Here is a 22,140-nt window from a genome sequence, read left to right as displayed (position 1 = left end):
TCCAACCAGCAATGACACAAAGTGTTCAAGCTGAGAGTAGAAAAATTGAGCATGGGCGTGTGTGTGGTTCTTGCACTAGTTCTAAAAGCGGCTTTAGAGCAGATCCCTGAAGGACCTGATAAGTATTCAAACTATGGTGATGTTTGGGAATAAATATCTTGATGCAACTCCTCTCCAACCCTGGGAAATTCTGGGTTATGTGAAAGTGGAAATAAAGGGCAGAGAGAGGTTGCATGCAGTTGTTTAGTAAAGAGTCTTTTAAGGATTTTAATGGTGGGTGATACAGTAGGGTGGCCTTTGACATTTGGACATTGGAAACCGCTCCAGTAACCAGGGAATAGTAAATATATGATATGGAAAAGAAAGGTCCGCCTAGTGCTGGCCTGCAGCTTACCACTGTGGAGCTCATACAGTGGAGCTCGCGGCTGTTTCAGGTATTATTGTAATACACTCATACCCCGCTAACATTCTGAGGGACACCCGGGGAGGAAAATATGAGAATATAACGTCCCCTGTTTTACCTGTCAATCAAACACATGCAAGTACATTTTTGAATATAGTTATTTTTGTTATATAAACAAGGGTTTAACCAACATCTTCTAATTTACCTGGAAAAATACCACACACACGTGTGCTAGCCGTGTGTATCACAAGATGACATTAGTAGTAGAGACAAAGCATTGTTTTTATTATTACAGTGATCATCTCTAGCTGTAACCATGTTCTATTAGTTGGGACAAATAATAAGTATATTATGGCAATACAGACAGAAGCAAATACATTTTAACAAATTGAACAGAAAGTAAGTGGGCCTTAGGTAACAATACTCTCAGCGAACTGGGATGTAAGAATAAAAGCTACTGTAGAAGAAGCTGACAGATTTGTTACTCCCTTGTTGGCAAATATTACAATAAGTGCAAGACTACAACCCCCAGATTCTAGTTAACCCGCAGGTTGCTAATTCTGTCAAAGCGGAGTAGAAATAAAGTTATTTTAAAAAAAATCCTGGATTCACGATAGCCTCTGAAATCAACGTATCACTTGAAGCGTATAGGTTACTGGTTGCTACCGTATGATCTTCCCGCCCCACTTATTCCATATGCAAGATGGCTGACAGTTTGCTTCAAAAAATTGCCATTTCCTTATCGTCTTGTCCAGGATGTCCTAGTCCCTGAGCCCGCCCACTCGCTTGGGTTTCCTTAGTACCGCTTTTCTTTGCTGCTAGCGGTTATTCCGATTGATGGGGCGCGAGATGTGACGTAGTGAAGTGCGAGACTCGGTATCGAATGCCAAGCGCAGAAGTAGTGAAGACATTTTATACCGAGTTAAGCTTTAGAAGACTTGTTGTTTCGAAGATGGAGAAATATAGAGTACACTTGTGGGCGAAGACTGACCCGTTTCTTGTAGGTGCATTACCTCATCCTCCCCCTGCTAAGTTTAGCATGCATTACCTACGGAAGATGGCTACCTATGTTCGTACCCGGTCCGGAGAAGGATGCTATCCCAGGCTTTGCTGGAGTATGTGGCGACATATTGCGTGTGGCAAACTGCAGCTGGTGGAAGAGACGGCCTGGCTTTACTTTGAGGTGTTTCATAACTTGTCGGAGCGCAGTGCACCTAAGAGTCTGGAGTGGGCTGAAGTCGCCTCCAGCTGCACCTCTGTGGAAGAGTATGAGAAAGCAAGGAGCAAGGTGATATGCACAGTGCTGGCTAGACCTGGGTACTGCTTAGGAGCCAAAAATAACATTTTAGGGACCAGCATCATTTATTTGGCTAGGAGGCAAGAATAATATAATAATAATAATAATAATAATAGAGACCAGTACAAGGACCAGATTGTAGCAGCTAGTCATACCATGTAGTAGTCAATGTTATTTAGCCCCTGTACTTGGCTGGGAACTCAGTGTCCGCAGCACACTGCTAATTTGATTTCACTACGTTTTTTTAACGTATTATAATTCTGTACGCTTAAAATCTACCAAGCAGGATTGATCCAAGGAACCGTGTAAACAAGGCTTGTAAAAGTTTATTGCACGTACCCATTATATGTGCTATATTTCAATGATCTCTATAAGTTACATTATGCTTCAAATGGTGCAGCTCTGGCTAGTGGAAATAATTCCACAGAAATGAAAAAAGCTTTGATTGTTGTTTTACATTATTAAATCTTCAGGAAGGAATCATTGTGAGTTTGTAAAATGGGCAATTCCATTAATAAATAATCTTAGGGAACACTTAGAACAGCAATAATGTAGTAAAACCTCTATCTTTCCAAGTGATCCTTTAATTTAAAAGCCAGAAATGGCATGTAGAGAATGCAAGTGATGTGGAATATCTACTGGAGATACCATTATGTCTGCATCAAGAAGAAGCCGATGGAAGGTATGCAGAGTGTATTATGATAGCAGGATATTGGGATGGGACCTGTTGTATCTGAGTATTGTACTTGCAGTATCTGGATGTTGGACCCAATGATAATTGCCCTGCTTAACAGAAGAAGATCTAATGTAAATTTTAGTGCTGGAGCACATTAGGAAGCTCTTGGCCACTCGGTGGGATGACTTCATTTCTAAAAGTCTGGAACACAGAAGAGACAGTCAAACCTCAATTTAGCCTTAAAATCCGGTCTGTTGCAATCCAAGGCATCATATTGAAGGGGAACATATACAAATCTAGGGAAACTGTTACGGAAAGAAAGCTTTTGCTCCCGCAAAGCTAAATAAAAGTTATCTAGCTGACTGTCCGGAAATAACCTAGTATTTATCAGATAAAGCCAGTTACTTATGGGGTACATAGTTACTCCAAATGGGCTTGATTGGCAACTACATGCTACAGTTGCAATATATTTCTCTGATATTGGAGGCTGTTGATTGGCTACTGAGGGCTGCATATGCAGTTTAGATGTGTTCACTACAGGGGTGGTGGCTCTTAATCAGTTTAAGTGAAATTTACGGTTTAATGATAATGGGGGGGAAAGCTGTCCCCCCTCCCCTGTTTTTTTAGTTCTATATCATGTGATAGGGTGGATGGATTACCCTAAACTAGCTATCAAAATATATTCACATGTCTGGGAGAAAAACATTGTATAGGTCTCCTTAGTTAAAGTGTAAACTGTGTATAGGTTTTTCACCTAAATGAAAATGTAGCAAAACTCAGGAAATTGGCCCGGTCCGTGGATGGGAAGTTATGCCCTGACTATCACAACTTAAAGGGTTTAGAGGCACAACCACAAAAAAATCAGAGACATTCCCACATGCACTATATGGACAAAAATATTGGGACACCAACACTGACTTTTATTCTTTTATATTTACATTGCATTCTAAATACAAAGACATTGATATGTCATTGGTCCCCACCTTTGGACCTCACAAATGCTCTACTGGATGAATGGGCAAAAATTCCCACAGAAACGCTCCATAATCTTTTGGAAAGGCTTCCCAGAAGAGAAGAGTGAAAGCTATTATAGCTGCGGGGGGGGGGGGGGGGGGGGGGGGGACGGCAGCTACATATATTTAACCCCTTAAGGACCGGGCTCATTTTTCATTTTGTACCCTGTGGGACCGAGGCTGTTTTGACACTTTTGTGGTGCTTGTGTTCAGCTGTAATTTTCTCCTCACCCATTTAGTGTACCCACATAAGTTATATATTGTTTTTTTCAGGACAAGATGGACTTTCTTCAGATATTATTTTGATCGTATCATCTTATTTACTATAAAAAAAACATGGTGAAAAATTGAAAAAAACCACGTTATGACTTTTATTTGAAAAATCTTTTACTCACCTAAAAAAGCAAGTAAAAAAACTAGCTAAATAGATTCTACTACTTGTCCTGAGTTTAGAAATACCCAATGTTTTTATGTTTTTTTGCTGTTTTTTGTAAGTTATAGGGCAATAAGTACAAGCAGCGTTTTATGATTTCCAAATCTTTTTTAACAAATCTGGTCATTCTGCCTCCATCTCCTCTTTGGAACATCTTTGAAGCCGGTTAACTCAATTTAACCCATTCAAACCATATATTTTTGAAAACTAGACACCCCAGGGTATTCCAAATGCTGTTATTTTAACCCTTTCCATGCACCAATTATACAACTACACTTTGTCAAACTTTGTAATGGTAATTTTTTTTTTCACACAAATTGTACTTTAGTTATAGATATACAGGTCCTGGTATATGCCACTGTCAAACAACCCCCCAATATGTGTTCAGGAACATCTCCTGAGTGCAGTGATACCCGACATGCATGGGTTTGTCGGGTTGTTTGAGATTTAAAATGCCACATTTGGGAAGTGCGCTTTTTTTGTCCATTTTGGAAAGTCTGTACCTATGCCCTATCTTTGAGCTCAGCCACTCCAATTTACCCCATCAGCCATTTTTTTATATATTAGACACCCCTTGGGTATTTGAAGTGCTTTTATTTTAACTCTTTGTTGAGATTTTTGAGAAATTTTAGCACTTGCTCAAAATAATAAACTTTATTTTTTTTATTTTATTTTTTTAATACTTTTTTTTTTTTTATATATTTTTTTACACATTTTGCTGGATGGTTCATCTAGTGACATCACTGCATAATTATTTTTAAATGTTAGCACTTTTAATTTTTTCCATATTTTTTTTTTTTTTTTTTTTAATATTTTACTAATCACATTGTGATTAGAAAGCTGGGCTCCATTGACTTGCATGGTTGAATGCAGTACCTGTATTCAACCTGCAAGTGGAGCCAGAGTTCTCTAGACCATCTAGCGAACTTTAAAAACTTGGTTGTTTCTTTTACAGGGCGGCCGCCATCTTGTTGATGGCGAAGAACACCGGCAGCTGCGGCTGTGACCGCTCTCCGGAGTGGTCACAGCCCACCCAGAGGTAAGTGTTTGGTGTCGCTGGATGCCTCCTGATCGAGGCATTCCAGCGACACCATTTAAGTTTAAGAGGCGATCGTTGATCGCCTCCTAAACGCTTTTAAAACGGGCGTCCGCCGCCATACAATGTATGGCGGCTGTTGACGCCTCGGGGAGGGGCCAGACATGGCCCCCGATGCCGATCTCGGCGTTACTGAATGCCTCGACATCGAGGCATTACAGTAACGCCGTTTAAGCGAAGAAAGTGATCGTTGATCACTTTCTAAGCTTATTTTACTTTTTGACGGTTCAGGACCGTCAAAGGTCATTTAGTGACCTTCATGTCATGACGGTCCTGAACCGGCAAAGGTCGCGAAGGGGTTAAACATATTGTCCATATATGCACGAGCATCACAGTGCCTACCTGTACAAAGTTTCTTAGCTACTATGATAGTAGGCTGTTGGCAAAGAACTCTGACCCTCCTCTTTTATATACAAGTGGAGAGCCACACAGCTTCTATAAAATAAGCTTCTTGCTGATTCTGTAAAATTACACATCAATGTTCATACATCATTTGTGTCTATGCAAATACTTTAGCTGTAGTGTAGGGTTCCTCACCTATCATTGTAAACATTGTGTTCCTGATGTACAGTGCATGCAGATGTATACATGAAACAGCAAGTAGGCTGCAAGTGAAGCCCCTTTTGCTATATTGTAAATATTCCCTTGAATTCTAGTAGGAAGTTATACAAAATATGTACTAAATATTGCTCTGGGTTTTTGTAAGCAACTACTTCATGAAAACCCTTGTTTTTCTTTCTTTTTTTTTAACAGCTCTCCGTTGATACTTTGCAGTTTCTGCTTTTCCTGTACATTCAGCAGATAAATAAAGTCTCTTTGCGAACTTCATTAATTGGAGAGGAATGGCCCAGCCCGAGACCCCGATCCCCAGCTCCTGATTTTGCTGGTCAGTCAGGTTTCCACAACAAGGTACTATCTTAGGTTTCTGTGAAACTGGGAAATGGCCCATTTAATGACCAAACAAGATTATTCAAGAATTTTGGGGACATATGCTTTTGTTTTAACATGAAAAAAAAAATTTTTCTTCATTATTCACGATGTGTCTACTTCGGAGGGGTGAGCTAATAGGTTTTTTTGTTTGTTTTGTTTACTTTCTTTTAACAGAACTGGGATGATTATAGTCACCATACGTTCATGCAAAATCATATATCCAGTCTCCTTGAGTTACTCTTGGAACCTGAGCAACTTACTAAATCATCCCAGTCCAGCCATTGTAGCTTGGTGTCCCTTGAAGCTGTCCAAGCCATAGGCTTCCTTATTGAGGGAACAGTGGATAAGAACAGAACTATCCATCCTTTTCTGGATTTGGCTATCTGGCAACCAATGCAACATAGAAGTGGATACTCACGGACCTCCAATACCTTTTTACTGCAAAAACTGCAAGCATGGATAAAGGAGTGTCTTATAGTGAACCCATTTGGGATGTCGGCATGTATCAAATCTGGAAGAAAGCTGGCATGGGCATATCAAGGTAAGAGCAATTAACATATTTCCCCTGCTGACGGAGATTGTTTGGAGTATACTCAGCAGCCGTATTCTTAAGATCGTAGGTAGCTCACAGGAATATCTCTACTAGAAGTAAAAGTGCTATCCTTGCCTAAAAGCATATACATATAAATATGTACGCACACATACATTATATAGACCACTTAAAACAGTACTTACCTTTAAAAGCTGTCTTCTGTGGTTTAATAAATATTATATTTTTTTTGATTAGTGTTTGTGATTAACTTATATTTTTTATAGATCTGAAGCCCTTGGGTGATTGTCTTCTTTCTAGATTGGGTGGGATTCTAGAACATTGTATTTACATGTATTAAATACAATCTCTATTAGCGTATTCTACTATAAATATAAAATTAAATATAAATCCATCACTGTTGGGGTCTGGTAGACTTTCAAGAAACTGCATACGTTTTTGTTGTAGAGGAAGTAAAATAAGATGTTGTAAACTATACCATATTTATTATATTTCAGTTGAAGGATCAAATAAAAGGGTAAAAGTCGCCTGCAACACATACAAGGTTCCTCATAGCTATCGTATGGTTATTATGAGTCAGATCTATAAACAAACCTTGGCTAAAAGTTCAGAAACGCTAGTGGATTCTCGTGTTAAAATTCACCGCTGCAATGAATCCTACATATACCTACTTTCTCCACTGAGGTAAGCCTGTTCATTTCATTTCTAAACGTCATATACATACACACATAAAAAGATGTACTAGTAAAAGCTAATAATGTACACTGCAGGTAGTCTATGAAGATAAGCGTTTACTATTAATGCTGACAATGTCAAAATAACCCATTAAGAATGTTGTTTCTGAAACAATATTGTCCCTCTGTAGCTTTAGTTGAATACTGTCCGCTCCAAACATCTGCCTACCCAGCAGATTGTTTCTAGGCAATGGAAATATGCCAGTTTTAAAATTTTGAATGAGCAAGCTATGTTTTGGCCAGGGCGTACCTGAGCATAAAAAGGAAGGGTTTAGCTACGACATAGGATAGACACAGTATATAGAGGTGTAAATCTCTTCCAGTTGAGATCTTGAAAGCTTGCCATATACACACTATGACAAGCTTGCAAGATCTCAACTATTAGATTTACACCTCTATATACTGTCTCCTCTTTCCTAGCTACCCCCTGGTTTGCCGCTCATATAACACCTTTTATAAACAATGCTTTCACTGCTGCAGAATACAGGGAATGTGAGGGAATATGATACATCTGAGTAAGTGAACAGAGGCTCACATCAGGTAGACTGAAATAACTTACTGCAAATATATTCAAAACTGCCATCAGATGTATTATGCATAATATAACAGTTTTGATTACTGAGATGTTTGTTAGGTAACGCAGCATTCTTAAGACCAAGCAGTGATACTTTAATATTTTATACTGTGTGTCTTCCATGAATCCTGTACTCGTTTTATAACAGTCACTTGAAAATATCCAACACTTTTGAAGATTCTATAGGCATGTGCAACACTTCATTTTGCGTATTGTTTGTGGAATAATCCCTAATGAAATTGGGTAACAAGGCTCGACAGAACTCTGTTTTTAACATTTTGCATCTTGTTTTAAATTTTTGCAGATCGGTAACAATTGAGAAATGCCATAACAGTACGATCATCTTGGGCCCAGTTCAGTGCTCTCTTCATGTACAAATGTGTGAAAATTTGAAGGTCATTGCCGTTTGTCACCGTCTGTCTCTCTTGTCCACCACCAATTGTACTTTTCATATACTGACTCCCACTAGACCTCTAATCTTCTCTGGCAATCAGGGTGTGATATTTGCTCCATATCATACACATTATCCAATGCTTGAAGATCATATGGGACAGACCGGGTTAGCTACATTGCCTAATTATTGGGACAGGCCTCTTTGCCTTTGTGCGGATAACAGTGACGAAAAAACCTGGAGACTGCTTTCATCACGAGAATTTTATACGTTTGTTGTACCTTTTGAAATGGAAGGTGACACAACTGAAATTCCTGGAGGCCTCCCTCCAGCTTTTCTTAAATCTATTCTGCAAAGAGAACAAAAGGTGCACATGTGGCAGAAAGCTGTTAAAGAAGCTGGATTAACAAGGTAAATTAAGTCCTTGTTTTAAAGGGGTTCCTTTAAACTAAGTAAAATGTGTGTAATATGTTTAAGAAACTCAAGTCAGATACTGACAACCTAATACAGCAGGCATAGATTTCCATGCCAGTACCCATCTAGAAGAATAACAGGTGACGCACAAGATACAAAAAAGGTGAAAAGGATTCTAGGAGACTGGCTGTTTGGTATATGTGCCCACTTGGTAATTAAGATCCATCCAGTTTGTGTGTAAAATAGGGAGGAAAAAACTTGTAAGGCAGGAGGTGCAAAGGGAGGACAACACGTCATGATTACACCAGAAGGGGGCCATGTTGGTGAGAAGATATGATTGGTTAGTGGTTTAGATATCAGCTCCTGGTCTACAAAATGTATTCTTTCATATGAAAATGTAATTAAAAAGGAGCCTAGTCTAGTACAGGACAGGGCAAAACATTGCACCTCAAATGTTGTTGAACTTCTACTGCAGTACTGAAATTTTACCCCAATTGCTACCGAGGTATAATAGTCTTAATGTTTGATGCTGTCATTGAGTCTGTAGCCTTTGTTTAGTGTGAGTGAAGATTGAGTGTTACTTAATTACTTCACCAGGATAAACCCCAAGCTGAAAATGTACCATTGATTTTAGAACATAACATGTTATGTTTTCAATGCACATTATTGTAGTTTTCAGAGCCCCGGCTAATTTTCTGCTGCTGCCTTCTATGCTTTCTTTCAGCGCTGCCTCCTATATTTAACCCCTTCGTGACAATGGCTGATTTCATTTTTTGTACCCTTCGTTAACATTTCTGTGCTGCTCGTGTTGAGCTGCAATTTTATTCTATATCCCGTTTACTGAACCCACACAGGTGTTATATTGTTTTCAGGACAAGAAGGGCTTTCTTTAGATGTCGTTGTTTTGTTTATCATATTATTTACTATAAAAATAAGTATAAAATATAGTGAAAAATTTACCATTATATAAGTTATGGTGGGTAAAAGGTGATGGAAACCCTTCCAATTAAATTTAAGGGGTAGTAGAAGTATTATTAAACACTCATCTACAGACACCAGACAAGCCAGAAGGCTTGTTTTTCCCTCAGAAATCTCATGATGCTTTGACAACCACAAGGGATTCTGGGTAGGCGCATGCAAATATGGTTAACAATTAGAGGCATGCATGTGAAAAATGTAGAAATTTTATTTTTACTCGAAAAAATCTTTTACTCGTCTATAAAAGTTAATGGAAAAAACCTGCTAAATAGATTCTACTATTTGTTCTGAGTTCTGAGAAAACTATGTTTTCATGTGTTTTTTTTTGCTTTGTTCTGCACTTACTTGTAGCGTTTTGCAATTTTTTCCAAATCTGGTAATTTTCCCCCCATGTGCTATTTTTTGGTGTGTATTCCCCCCCACACACACGGTACTCTAGGTATGAATTTACAGCTCCTGGTCATCCTTCCCCCGGTGTTATATGGGACATTGTTGAACCTGGCCAATTTAATTTACCCCATCAAATCATACATTTTTTTTAAAAAGTAGACACCCCAATGGCATTTAACGTGCCAGAATTTTAACTCTTTCCATGCGAGAATTGTTTTAAGCTAAAGAGCTAATTTTAGGACTTGCTCATAAAATTCTATATTATATAATTATTTTTTTTTTGCCTATTTTTTTTTTTTTTAATTTGGAACTTGAGGGTTCCCCTAACATCAGTGGGAAATTACTTTACATTTTACTATTTTATTTTACTAATCACATTGTGATTAGAAAGCTCGGCTCCATTGATGGTTGAATGCAGTACCTGTATGCAACCTGCAAGTGGTCTCACCAGACCCTCCTGAGAACGCTTTTCAAAAAAATATGAAAATATATCAAAGATTAACTCACTGCACTCAAGTCTGCCACTGTCTGAAATAGATATTTTAGTAAATTCAGAATTCATCTAAATTATGTTCCTGAACTAAATACATGCACTAGCAAAATGGACTGCATGCACATTTAACTCCTACCTTACCCTATGGACGTACAGCTAAGTCCTCAAAAAAGTGTGTCAAGATTACCCTTAGGAAATACTTGTACATCCTGTGTTTTCCTCGGTTGACAGCCTGCATTCCCCATGTCAGCAGAAGCCTGCTTGCATGCCTGCCGATCATTTTGTAACAGTGCTTGCGTGATCTTGCATTCCCTACTGAGAGATGTCGGTGCTGGCCTCAAGCAGAAGGTCACTGAAGCAAAGGAAATTCCTTGCAGGGTCTGTTTAGATCCTGCTGGCATATCTGATTGAACCCCCCTTTCCTATGCTGGCCGATCACATGCAGGTGTATGTAGACTTGCTTAATGATCAGTTTCTTCTTCAAAGTATTAAAAATAAACATAACCAATACAGTGAGCTAAGTGATGCCATTGTGAGATTACTGGTATACACTTGAGAGAGATCCTGTAAAGGGATCTCTATTCAAATTGTATTGATAGAAAGTTAAGAAAAAGGAAAGTCCTTGCATCCCCTGTCCCTACCACCACATGTAAAAATTATAACCCCTCCCCCCGTTTACTATCCCCCAAACCCTTTATTCCAGAAGTATTAAAAAGCCGTAATCTGCAGCAGTGGCCCCTCCCCCAGTCATCAACATCTGCCATATATAATATGGGGGCGGAGGCCTGATTTAACAGGGCTTAGGAGGAGTTCAACACTCCACTTCAAATGGTGTCGCTGAAATGCCTTGATAGCGAGGCATTCAGCATTTGCCTCTCGCAAGATGGTGTCGCCCATTAAAGAAATGTATGGGTTTGATGGTAAATCGGCTGGCTGAAGGACCAGATGTGAAAATTCCAATTGTTACCTGACAAACCTGTGCATGGGTGGTATCCCTGTACTGAGGAGATGTTGCTGAACGCATATTGAGGTGTTATGAAGTCACATATACCAAGAGCTGCCAATTTAAAACCTGAAGTACAATTTGTGTGGGGGAAAAACCCACAAAGTACATTACACAAAGTTTGAGAAAGGATGGTAGTAGTTAGTTCATGAAAAGAGTTAAAATACCAGCATTTGAAATTCCTCTGGGGGTCTAGTTTAAAAAAATATATGATTTCATGGGACTAAATTGAATTGGCTGGGTTCAAAGATGTCCCAGATAGGACACAGGGACACAATTACCAGATTTGGGGAAAACTCTTTTGAAGTAGCAAAACACTACTTTTTGCCCTATAACATGCAAAAAAGCATAAAAACATTGGATATTTCTAAACTCATGACAAATAGTAGAAACTATTTAGCAGCTTTTTTCATTTGCTTTTGTAGACGAGTAACATTTTTTTCAAATAAAAGTGAGGGTTTTTTAATCCAACACTTTTTTTTTTTATAGGAAATTAGGTGATATGATAAAAAGTTGATATCTTAAGAAAGCCCTTCTTGTTTTTGGTTAAGTAGGCACACAAAAAAAGAGAAAAACATGAAAATACAGTGCTATGTACAATTATGAAGTTTAGTACGAAAAAACAAGGTTTGATCTTATTGGAAGTTAATATGTGTGATGTTTTGGTTTACCTTCCATGATCAGGCACCCTATTGAGTTGATTCATGCTGGTAAAGATGTCTAATGAAATCATTTCCTCCATAGACTTTCATTAGTCAGTGTCTGGGTGATTAAGACTAAGCCATGCCATTGCATCCCACAAGGTCTTATGATATGCAATTGGGGTGTTTTGTCTAGTAGATTAGGTTCAGGGTTAGAACACATAAAAATTACTACTGTGCACTTGTCTAAAATGTTATGTAAAAACGAATTGATATTAGTAATAATTTGAGGAGCGGCAATATTCAGAAAGAGAAATATCTTAAAGTAGAGCAGTGATTGTGCAAATTCAAATAACAGTTTGTATTTGCATTTTAATCTGTAAAAAACATTACACAGGTATGGTTATTGTATTAAACTCCCAAATGTAATATTTGAGATTAACCACTTCTAAGGAATCATATGACTTGAACATTGAAACGACTCTCTTTAAATTACAGAGAACAGAGGAGACAGTTCCAGGCTCTTGTCGAACATGAGTTCAATGAATGGTTAAAGAACACCGAAAACAGACATCAACTGGACAGCCTTGTTCAACCATCTGATATTGCTAAACAGATTGCTGGATAATCTAGACCAATTTTATGTACGCATTTGTAAACCAATGATTTGTCAAAGGGGACAAGTTCCTTTGTCTGTTACATGGCCCCTATATAAATCTGCTCTAATATAGCTCCATGTTTTTGTGAACTATGGTCTGTGATCATTCTTTTTCAGCAGGTCCTTCACCTTAAGACTAAAATTAAGGTTAGGGGAGTCACTACCACCAGCTTCCCTATAATGTTACGTAGAGCAAGCGCCCTTAGTGCTGGGGTTAATTCACATTAAGAAGGGATGCTACAAAATGAAATATTTTTCCTATTTTTTTTTTTATATAATTTGTTTATAAATGATACAGCAAATTGGTACAAAAACATTTTTTAAACATTTTGAAGGTCAAAGTATAAACACTAAAGAAAATTATATACTTACTGTCTGCATTTTGTACACTTTAAATAAAATATGCAAAATAGTTTGGCATATTACAAATGAAAATGTGGCGTAATAACTGTGAAGTTTTATTTTTCCTCGATTGAGGTTACAAATTGGCGACATCGTTTACTTTTAATTGTTTGCACTTTTTTTTCTTTATTTTAAAAAAAATTAAACACATCTTTATGAAAGAATTGCATTCAATTATTTGCACGTAGTGCATATAGGATTGTATATTTTAAGTCATTCTGATAATTCTACAGCTGAGTTTAGAAAACTACATGTAGGTTGCAAAAAAGGAAGCGAGTTGTGGGTGTGTCTTCAAAGAGCTTGAACGTTAGTGATGTCAGCATTAACGAGACCAACATGAAATGTAGTATTAAACATGAGTTAAATGTTATGTTGTATTAACCCCTCTCAAAGACTAAGATTTTTATGTTGTATATTTTCTTATAGGCGAAATACGTTCATTAAAAAAGAGCCTCAGCCATGATACAGACTTATTCGGTAACTTCGCATACAATGATGGAAGACAAATTCAATTTGTAAGACTTCACCATATTTTTTCATTCTAACAATTTTTTTTTGTTTCATTGAGCTCTAAAAAGGATTTTTCACAGGTCACTGTTTCAATGAATAGACTTGGTAAGAGCTAATAGAATCAAACTGAATTAAATGTAATAATAAATAAAATAAATAAATGTACACTAATATATAGTTTATATACTCAGGAAACCAAGTTTTAGGACACAGATTTTGAAATAAGAAATATTGTAAGAAAAATATTTGTTATCCTAAAAAGTAACTGAGATGACCCAGATGTATCCTCCTGTTGTCCTCAAAATCACTTCCAGCACCAGTCAGCATGCACACCTTGGAACCCTGCCATGTGTACCCAATAAGTACCTTCAATTGAGTACAGCAAGAATGAACATTTTATTGAACAGAATATAGCATATTTATCCACAGAAACATAAAGACAACAACCAGGTTTTAAACAACGGAACAAAAGGGCTCAATTACATAAGAACATAATTGAATTACATCACACAAGATTAACAAGACTTACCCAGAACAATTTAAAAACTAACTTAAGGTGCAAGGAAACAATGATTATGAAAAGGGATTCCCATGGTGTGGGCAGATAGTCTTTGTACATTTCAACCTGCATTATTCCAGTGACCCCCCGCACTTCCCCCACAGGAGGAACCATGGCTCAAATGCCCAGGCTGAATGTGGTCAAGTGCCCACGAGATTGCATAGTTCTGGGGGGGGGGGAGGGTCTGTCTGGCCAGCAATGTAATTCTGTCACAGGAACTGTTCAACATTGCTTGTAAATAGCTATGGCTGTGAGGTTCTAGTGGAGTTTTTAACACTCTCCTGCCACCACCTTCTTTGCAGCTACAACGGCTTCCACTCTCGTCGGCAGGCTTTCCACAAAATGTTGGACTGTTTGTGGGAATTTCTGCCTATTCATCCAGTAGAGCAATTGTGAGGTCTGCTGAGGTATGTTGAAGAGGACATACCAAAACATTTTGGACAACGCTATGCTTCCAACTTTGTGGCAACAGTTTGGGGAAGGCCCTTTCTATTCCAGCATGACTGTGTCCCAGTGCACAAAGCAAGGTCGATAAAGACATGGTCTGTATGGTGTGGAAGAAGTTGACTGGCCCACACAGAGCCTTTACCTCAACCCCATCAAACACCCCTGTTGTCTCCTGGCCTTTTCCTTTCCACTAAGCTGCCTGCCTGTTCTTGCCATCCTTTTCCAATCATTGCTGCTTACTTCCTGTTCCTTCCACTCTGCTGTCAGTGTACTGACTCCTGCCTGTTCCCTACTTGTCTGCTGTTACTGCCTGCCTGTTGTCCTTTTCAATCTGCTGCCACCTGACTCTTCTACCCTGTCTGCCTCTTCCCACAGTCTGGTGCCAGCTGCATATACTCCATTTACTGGGCTGTCTGCTTATTTCCCCTGGTCTGCTGGTTGACTATCTATTCCTCTGTTTCCCTCCCAGTCTGGGGCCTGCCCCTGCCCACCACCATTTTGCCACCTGCCTGTTCTCTTCTCGTCTCCTGCTACCTGCCTGACTGCCTAATCTTTCTTTTCCCCTCCTAGTCTGCTGCTGTCTGCCTGTTCCCCACCCGGTATACTTCCCCAATATCTGTTTTAGCCCCTCTTTTTCCCCCCCATAGTGTACCGCCTTCTGTCTGTACCATCTCTTTCTGGCGGTATCGACTATTTGTTCTCCTTTCCAATTTGCTGACTCCTGCCTTTCCTTCGAGTCTGTTGCCACCTGCCTTTTCCTCTACTTATTCTGCTGTCGCTTGCTTGTTTCTTCTCCACTCTGCTGCCACTTACCTCCTCTGCTGCCTAACTGTTCCACTCATCTACTGCCACCTGCCTCTTCAGCCTCACAGTCTTCCGCCTGCCTGTTCTTTACCCCAGTCTACTGACTTTGTTCTCACTTCACGCTTCACTTCAACAGCCAGGCAGCAGCAGATTAAGAGGAGAAATGGATGGTGGGAATAGGAAGGAAGCATACAGGTAGATAAACAGGCAGGCATAGACTGGGAGGGTAAAAAAGCAAGCAGCAGCTGTGGGGGAGACAGGCAGAAACAGGCAGGTGGGATCAGATGTGGGACAGGCAGTCAAATGAAGAACAGGCATGAAGAAAAAGATGGTAACAGATCTGAGGGGAACAGTCAGGGAGTAGCAGCAGGAAGGGAGGGAGCGGGCAGGTGGTAGTATACTAGGGGGAACAGCTAGGTGGAAACAGGCTGGCAGCAGATTGAGGGAGAACAAGCACACTGGGCGGAGGGGATGCAGCCAGCAGCAGACTTAGTAGGGGAATATGCAAGTGGCAACATACTAGGTATGGGGGCACAGACAGGCTTCAGCAGACTAAGGGTCAACTGGCATCCAGGATCATTCTAGGAGAACAAGCAGGCAACAGCAGACTGTGTGGAGGACTAGTTGGGCAAAAGGAAGGTGAGAATAGGCAGAACGCAGACTATGGAGGAACATACAGGAAGTAACAGACAGGCAAGAGAGTAAAGGGAGGAGAAAAGGCAGCACACTGGGAGGGTGAAACAGGCAGGCTGCAGCAGACTGGGAAGGAGAACAGGCAGGTGTTTGCAGGTGGCAATAGATTGGAGGAACAAGCATGCAAAAGCAGACTAGGGGAGAACAGGCAGGTGTCAGAAGACTTGGGGGGTGCAGGCGGGAGACAGCAGACTGTGGGAGGAACAGAAAAGACGGCAGCAGACTGGTGTGCCAGGCAGGTGGGAAGAGTCAGAAGTGGAAGAAGGACAAAACAGAAATGCAGCAGATGGGAAGTGGATTAAGAAGGCGGCATCATACTGAGGGCAACAGAAAAGTGGTAAAAGGCAGGCAATGGCAGCTGAGAATTGAGGACAAGGCTTGTGGCAGGAGCCTTGGGGGTGAATGGGAAGATGAGGTAAGAGATAGCAGCAGAATGGGAGGGGAAGGCATGAGGCAGCAGACTAGGAGAGGAACAGAAAAGTGGAAATAGGCAGACAGCAAACTGGATGGGAAATGCAGAACAGAATAGTGAGGCAGCGTAGATGGGGGAAACAAGCCAGTAACAACAGACTGAGAGGAATAGGAATAGAGAGTAGCCAACAAAGATGGAAAATGGGAGGCAGGCAACAGACTGGGGGTGGACATACAAGAAGGAATAAGCAGGCAGAAAACAGGCAGCAAAGTGAACTGGGAGGGGAGAGGCATACAGCAGCAGACTAGGAGGGGCAAAGGAAGGCAGGAATAGGCAGGCAGCAAACTGGAGGGGGTGACAGGTAGCAGACTAGGGGGGGGCAGGTAGGCAGCATAGTAAAGAGGCACAGAGAACTGGCAGTCTGCAACAGACTTGGTAGAACAGTCAAGCAAAAGCAGACTAGGGAATAGGCAGGGAGCATATAGGGAGGAAAAAGGCAGGCAGTAGACTTGGGGAGAACAGGAAAGCGGTAGCAGACTGGGCAGGAGAAGAGGCAGATAGCAGACGGGGAACAAGCAGGTGACAACATATTGGTAGTGATAGGCAGGCTTCAATAGGGTAGTAGAGTGGATTCGGATTTGTACAAACTTTTTTTAAAGAGAAAATTGCATTCGTACAAATCTCCAAAAACAAGTGGGATGCCTGATGAAACTGCCGAAAACGAATTGCTAAAGTGCCAAAAATATAAGTGTGTTGACACTATTTTAACTTGTCAGTAGCAGCAGTTACAGAGTGATGAGAGTTGGTGTGTGAGACAGGGACAGTTAGCTTAGCAGATGCCGAGATTGATGCTCATTACTTATAAAGTAAAGTAATGGTTTATTTTAGTGTAGAAAATGTACTGGTGTTGGGTGGCTGTAGTGTATACTACGTACAGGGTCTGCATCAGACATTTCCCCCCAATTTATTTTAATGCTCAACACAAAAAAAATATTTGTGACAAAATTAGGCATTTGACTGTAAGACACTGTTCTGTTCCTGAGTAGAGTTTAGTTGATTATGACAGTTGTCTATTTACACTACTAGCCAAACCTCTAGTTTGTGGACAACGCAATATTTTGCTAACCCCCCACCCCCCCCCAAAAAGAAAAAAATGTTGGCAAGAATATTTATTTCACAAATCTATACACTGTATGTCAACTGGGGGGAAAAAAACTAGAAATCTGAAAAAAAATAACATACTTATATTAGCCTACTCTGCCTCTACAAAGGAATACAGCAGACAAAGGGAGAAACAGGCAGGTGGCAGCAAACTGGGAAATGAGGGCTCTCCGGAGCGGTCACAGCGCGTCCTGGGGTTGATCGCCTCCTAAACGCTCTTAAAATGGGCGTCCGCCGCCAGACACACCCCCTGATGCCGATTGCGGTGTTGCTGAATGCCTCAACGTCGTTTGGACGTAGATTGCTTTTTGCACCCATTGTCATTGGTTTTTTTTGGAAGAAAAGTTTAAATTTAGAAAATACCCAGTCTTTTTATGTTTTTTTTGCAAGTTATGGGTCAACAAGTACAAGTAGCTTTTGTTTTGTTATTTCAAAACCACTTTTTTTCCTCAAGTCTGGTAATCCTATCCATACATCCTATTTGGGACATCTTTGCAGCTGGCCACTTCAATTTACCCCAGGATATTTCAAATGCTAGTTTTTTTGGTTTTTTTACTTCCATGCACTGATTCTATCACCAGCCTTTGTCAAGTTTGTGGTAGTATTGTTTTGTGTTTTTTTCACACAAATTGTACTTTAGGTATAAATGTATAGCTCCAGGTATATGTCAATGTCAAACAACACCACAATATGTGTTCAGCAACATCTCCTGAGTACAGTGATACCACCCATGCATAGGTTTGTTGTGTTGTTTAGGGGCTAAAAGGCCACATTTGGAGGTGAGCATTTTTCAATTTAGAATTTTACCATCTGGTCATCCTGCCCCCTGAGTCCTACTTGGGACATCTTTGAAGCCGTCCAAATCCATTTACCCCATTAAAACATATCTTTTTCAAAACTAGACACCCCAGGGTATTTCAAATGGTGGTATTTTAATTCTTTCTATGCACTAATTCTACAACCAGCCTTTGTCAAATTTTGTGGTAGTATTTTTTTTGTGTGTTTTATTTAACACACAATGTAGTTCAGGTATAAATTTATAGCTTCTGATATGCGTCACTGTCAAACAACGCTCTAATATATGTTTAGCAACATACAGTGAGGTTTGCCTGGCTGTTTCGGGGCCAAAGGGCCACATTTGGGAGGTGCACATTTTTCAATGTGGAACACGCACATTTGGTGATCCTGTGCCTGCCCTAATTGGGACATCTTTGAACCCAGCCAATTCAGTTTACCCAAATGAAACCACATATTTTTGAAAACTAAAATCCCAAGGGTATTGCAAATGATGGTATTTTAACTTTTTACATGTACTAATTCTACCACCAGCCTGTCAAATTTCATTTTTTGTGTGTTGTTTTTCCCACACACATTGTACTTAGGTATGGATTTATAGCTCCTGGTATATATAACTATCAAACAACATATGTGTTCACCAACATCTCCCGAGTACAATGATGCCACCCATTCATAGGTTTGTTGGGTTTTTTGGGGGCTAAAAGTTCACATCGGGAGGTGCACATTTCTTTCTTTTCATTTTGACATCTGATCTGTTTGCGCCCATCTTTCAAATGCTAGTATTTTAACTTCTTCCACACAAGGATTTACATGCCTTTGGGGAACTCTTAACTTCCTTTCCTCAGAATTATCCCCTCCAGGCCCAGGGATTTTCATAACCTAAGGACCAGATGTTTTTACTCTATGTTTGTTAAACCATGATTTCCCTTTTTTAGATATTTGATGAAACTGCAAATTAAACCTTGTTTGATTCAAGATAAGTAGGTCCTTCAATTAAAATTAGATAAATACATAAAACACAATAATTATTAGTGATAATAGATAAAAACCTTTACTAAAATAGATAAGAAAATAAAGCTTTTTGCAAATTTCTTCTATACTGTAGGTGTCACAGCTAAACAATGACCCAATCTGATTGTATACACAGAAACAAAGGTTGGAATACAGCACTCAGTTGTGAGATGATGAACGAGCTAGGGTACCACCAAGTACTTCAATAAATCCAAAATAAAGAAGCAGAGGCTCAGAACGCAAATGGTAAGGTGAGTTTATTTTACCCTTTACCATTTGAGTGCTGAGTCTCTGCTTCTTTACTTTCAATCTGATTGCAGTCATACACCATATACCGTATTTGCTTGATTATAAGACAAGGTTTTTTTCAGAGCAAATGCTCTGAAAAATACCCCTCGTCTTATAATCGGGGTCGTCTTATAATCAGACCTCAAAGTCTGACTATGAGACGACTAAGATCCAGATCCCCCGCAGCTGCAGGGGATCTGGATCCTCCTGTCTCAACCCCCCCGCCCCACTTACCGGTACTTCAGAGTCCCTGGTGTGCAGCTGTCATGTAGCTGGGGCAGCATGTAGACTCAAGCTGCAGCCGGAAGGAGGCGTGGCTAGCAGCGGGGGTTGTCTGCGTGCATCGCGCAGACATTCCCTGGCTGTCAAAGATCAGAGTTCCCCGCACCGGTGCCGGTGCCGAGAACTCTGATCTCTGACAGCCGGGGAATGTCTACGCGATGCACGCAGACAACCCCCGCTGCTAGCCACACCTCCTTCCAGCTGCAGCGTGAGTCTACACGCTGCCCCAGCTACATGGCAGGAGACTCAGAAGTACCGGTAAGTGGGGTGGGGGGGGGAGTGTTAAATGGGGGCATAAGGCATTTCTGGAGGCAGGGTGCTCTGTGAAATGCCTTTTAACCCCCTTAATGCCACTCTGCCTCCAGAAATGCCTTTTTAACCCTCTATATGCCACTCTGCCTCCTGAAATGCCTTAAACCTCCCTATATGCCACTCTTCCCCATAATATGCCTTTTAACCCTCTAAGTGCCAGAGTGGCATATAGGGTTAAAAGGCATATCATGGGGCACAGTGGCATATAGGGTTAAAAGGCATATCATGGGGCACAGTAGCATTTAGAGGGTTAAAAGGCATATCATGGGGCACAGTGGCATATTGGGGGTATAAGGCATTTCTGGGGCAGATGTGGATAACTGGGGGGCAGGTTGAGAAAAAAAGGAAATAAAACCAAAATATTTTTCTCAATCATAGCTTTTATTAAAAAAATTGTTTAAATGAATTAACATTTACTGGTAAAACTTTTTTCATATAGGGTCTTCTTATATTCAGGCTTTTTCTTTTTTTCCTAAATTAATATTAAGATTTGGGGGGTCGTCTTATAATCAGGGTCGTCTTATAATCGAGCAAATATGGTATATATTTTAATAGAGTGTCACATGGATCCTTTATATATCACCCAATATTACATAATCCTGAGAACGCTGCATTCAACATGCAATCAATGGAGTCCAGCTTATTAATGTAACCCGCTTTCTTGCTGCTGCTACAGATGTAGCAGTCTCTTCTTTGGCACCACAAAGATGACTGTCAGATCAGAGGCTCCACTTCTTGCCGAGCCACGACCGCCATCTTTTGCTATCCACTACACATGCGCACGCCACATCTAGAATGGCCGATCGGAAACAAACCACGGATTGTGTATGAGCAAACCTCAGTTAAGATGGCTGACCAGTACAACATGCGGTGGACTGCACATGCGTACTCCGCGAATTAAAGAGATTCTGCTTTAATTCTGCCCACCCTAGTGATTACCTGAAAGTGTTGTTTTTTTTTTTATTCTGGGGCTATTTAAGGACACATTAGCTTACCTCCCATTGCCTATCAAAGAGTTCTTTCTTAGTACTCTGGGCTCGGTTATCCGTTGTATTTGATTCTGTGGTTTTGATCTTCGGCTTGTTTATGTTTATCCAGCCTGCTCCTGACCTCCGCTCGTCTCTGACTACACTACCTGTTTTGGAGTTTGTCCTACCTCTGTTGCCTGTGTCTGGGTCGTGTCCTGGCTCTGCACCGTGGATCTACCTTGCTGCCGGTCCAGCCTATCTACAGCTGGTTACAACTAATCACTATGTGATTAGTAAAATATATGTATCAGAATAAGAAAATAAAAATAATGAATACATAAAAACGTAGTAACATGTAAAAATCATTTTCTAATGATGTCACCATAGGGGGAACCATCCAGTTCTAAACAAAATGTTAAAAAAAAGAAATTTCTTTTAAAAAATAAATGTTTATTTTATTAAACAAATCCTTAAATTGGTGCTGTATCTTCCCAAAATCACAGCATGGAAAGAGTTAAAATACCCTGTGTTGTCTAGTTTTCAAAAGTATATGGTTTGATGTACTATAGGACATGGGAGCATGCTCACCAGCTGTCAACAGCCCCCCCCCCCCCAAATTAACACCTCCCAAATGTCGCCCTCAAACAACCCAACAAACCTATACATGGGTGGCATCAGTGTACTCAAAAGATGTTGCCGACAACATATTCTGGTATTGTTTGGCTGTGACATTTACCAGGAGTCATAAATTCAATTACAATGTGTGTTAAAAGCGCACACACACACACAACTATTTATTTTTTAACAGCGCACAGACAG

General features: G+C 40.2%; 1 protein-coding gene across 1 annotated transcript; it reads left to right on the top strand.

Moving 5' to 3' along the window:
* The first annotated feature begins 1,352 nt into the window (after positions 1 to 1,352).
* On the top strand, positions 1,353 to 12,644 carry LOC149290657 (TBCC domain-containing protein 1-like). The gene is made up of 6 exons (XM_089488559.1): positions 1,353 to 1,691; positions 5,672 to 5,827; positions 6,023 to 6,389; positions 6,896 to 7,082; positions 8,011 to 8,508; positions 12,515 to 12,644. The coding sequence occupies exons 1-6, from the start codon at positions 1,356 to 1,358 to the stop codon at positions 12,642 to 12,644; spliced, it is 1,674 nt and encodes a 557-aa protein (XP_089344685.1). The 5' UTR covers positions 1,353 to 1,355.
* Positions 12,645 to 22,140: the final 9,496 nt, after the last annotated feature.

The sequence above is a fragment of the Sceloporus occidentalis genome, unplaced genomic scaffold, assembly GCF_023333645.1.
Source record: "Sceloporus occidentalis isolate IW3139 unplaced genomic scaffold, rSceOcc1.0.p SCAF_38, whole genome shotgun sequence".
Classification (NCBI taxonomy): Eukaryota; Metazoa; Chordata; class Lepidosauria; order Squamata; family Phrynosomatidae; genus Sceloporus; species Sceloporus occidentalis.
Note: the sequence above shows the minus strand (reverse complement) of the source record. Positions and strands in the feature narration are given on the sequence as shown.

Bases quoted from the DNA above. Each gene is read 5' to 3' on its own strand.
- LOC149290657 (XM_089488559.1), top strand. From the start codon at position 1,356: ATGGAGAAATATAGAGTACACTTGTGGGCGAAGACTGACCCGTTTCTT. The intron at 1,692-5,671 runs GTGATATGCACA...TTTTTTTAACAG, and splicing joins ATGAGAAAGCAAGGAGCAAG to CTCTCCGTTGATACTTTGCA. The intron at 7,083-8,010 runs GTAAGCCTGTTC...AAATTTTTGCAG, and splicing joins TACCTACTTTCTCCACTGAG to ATCGGTAACAATTGAGAAAT.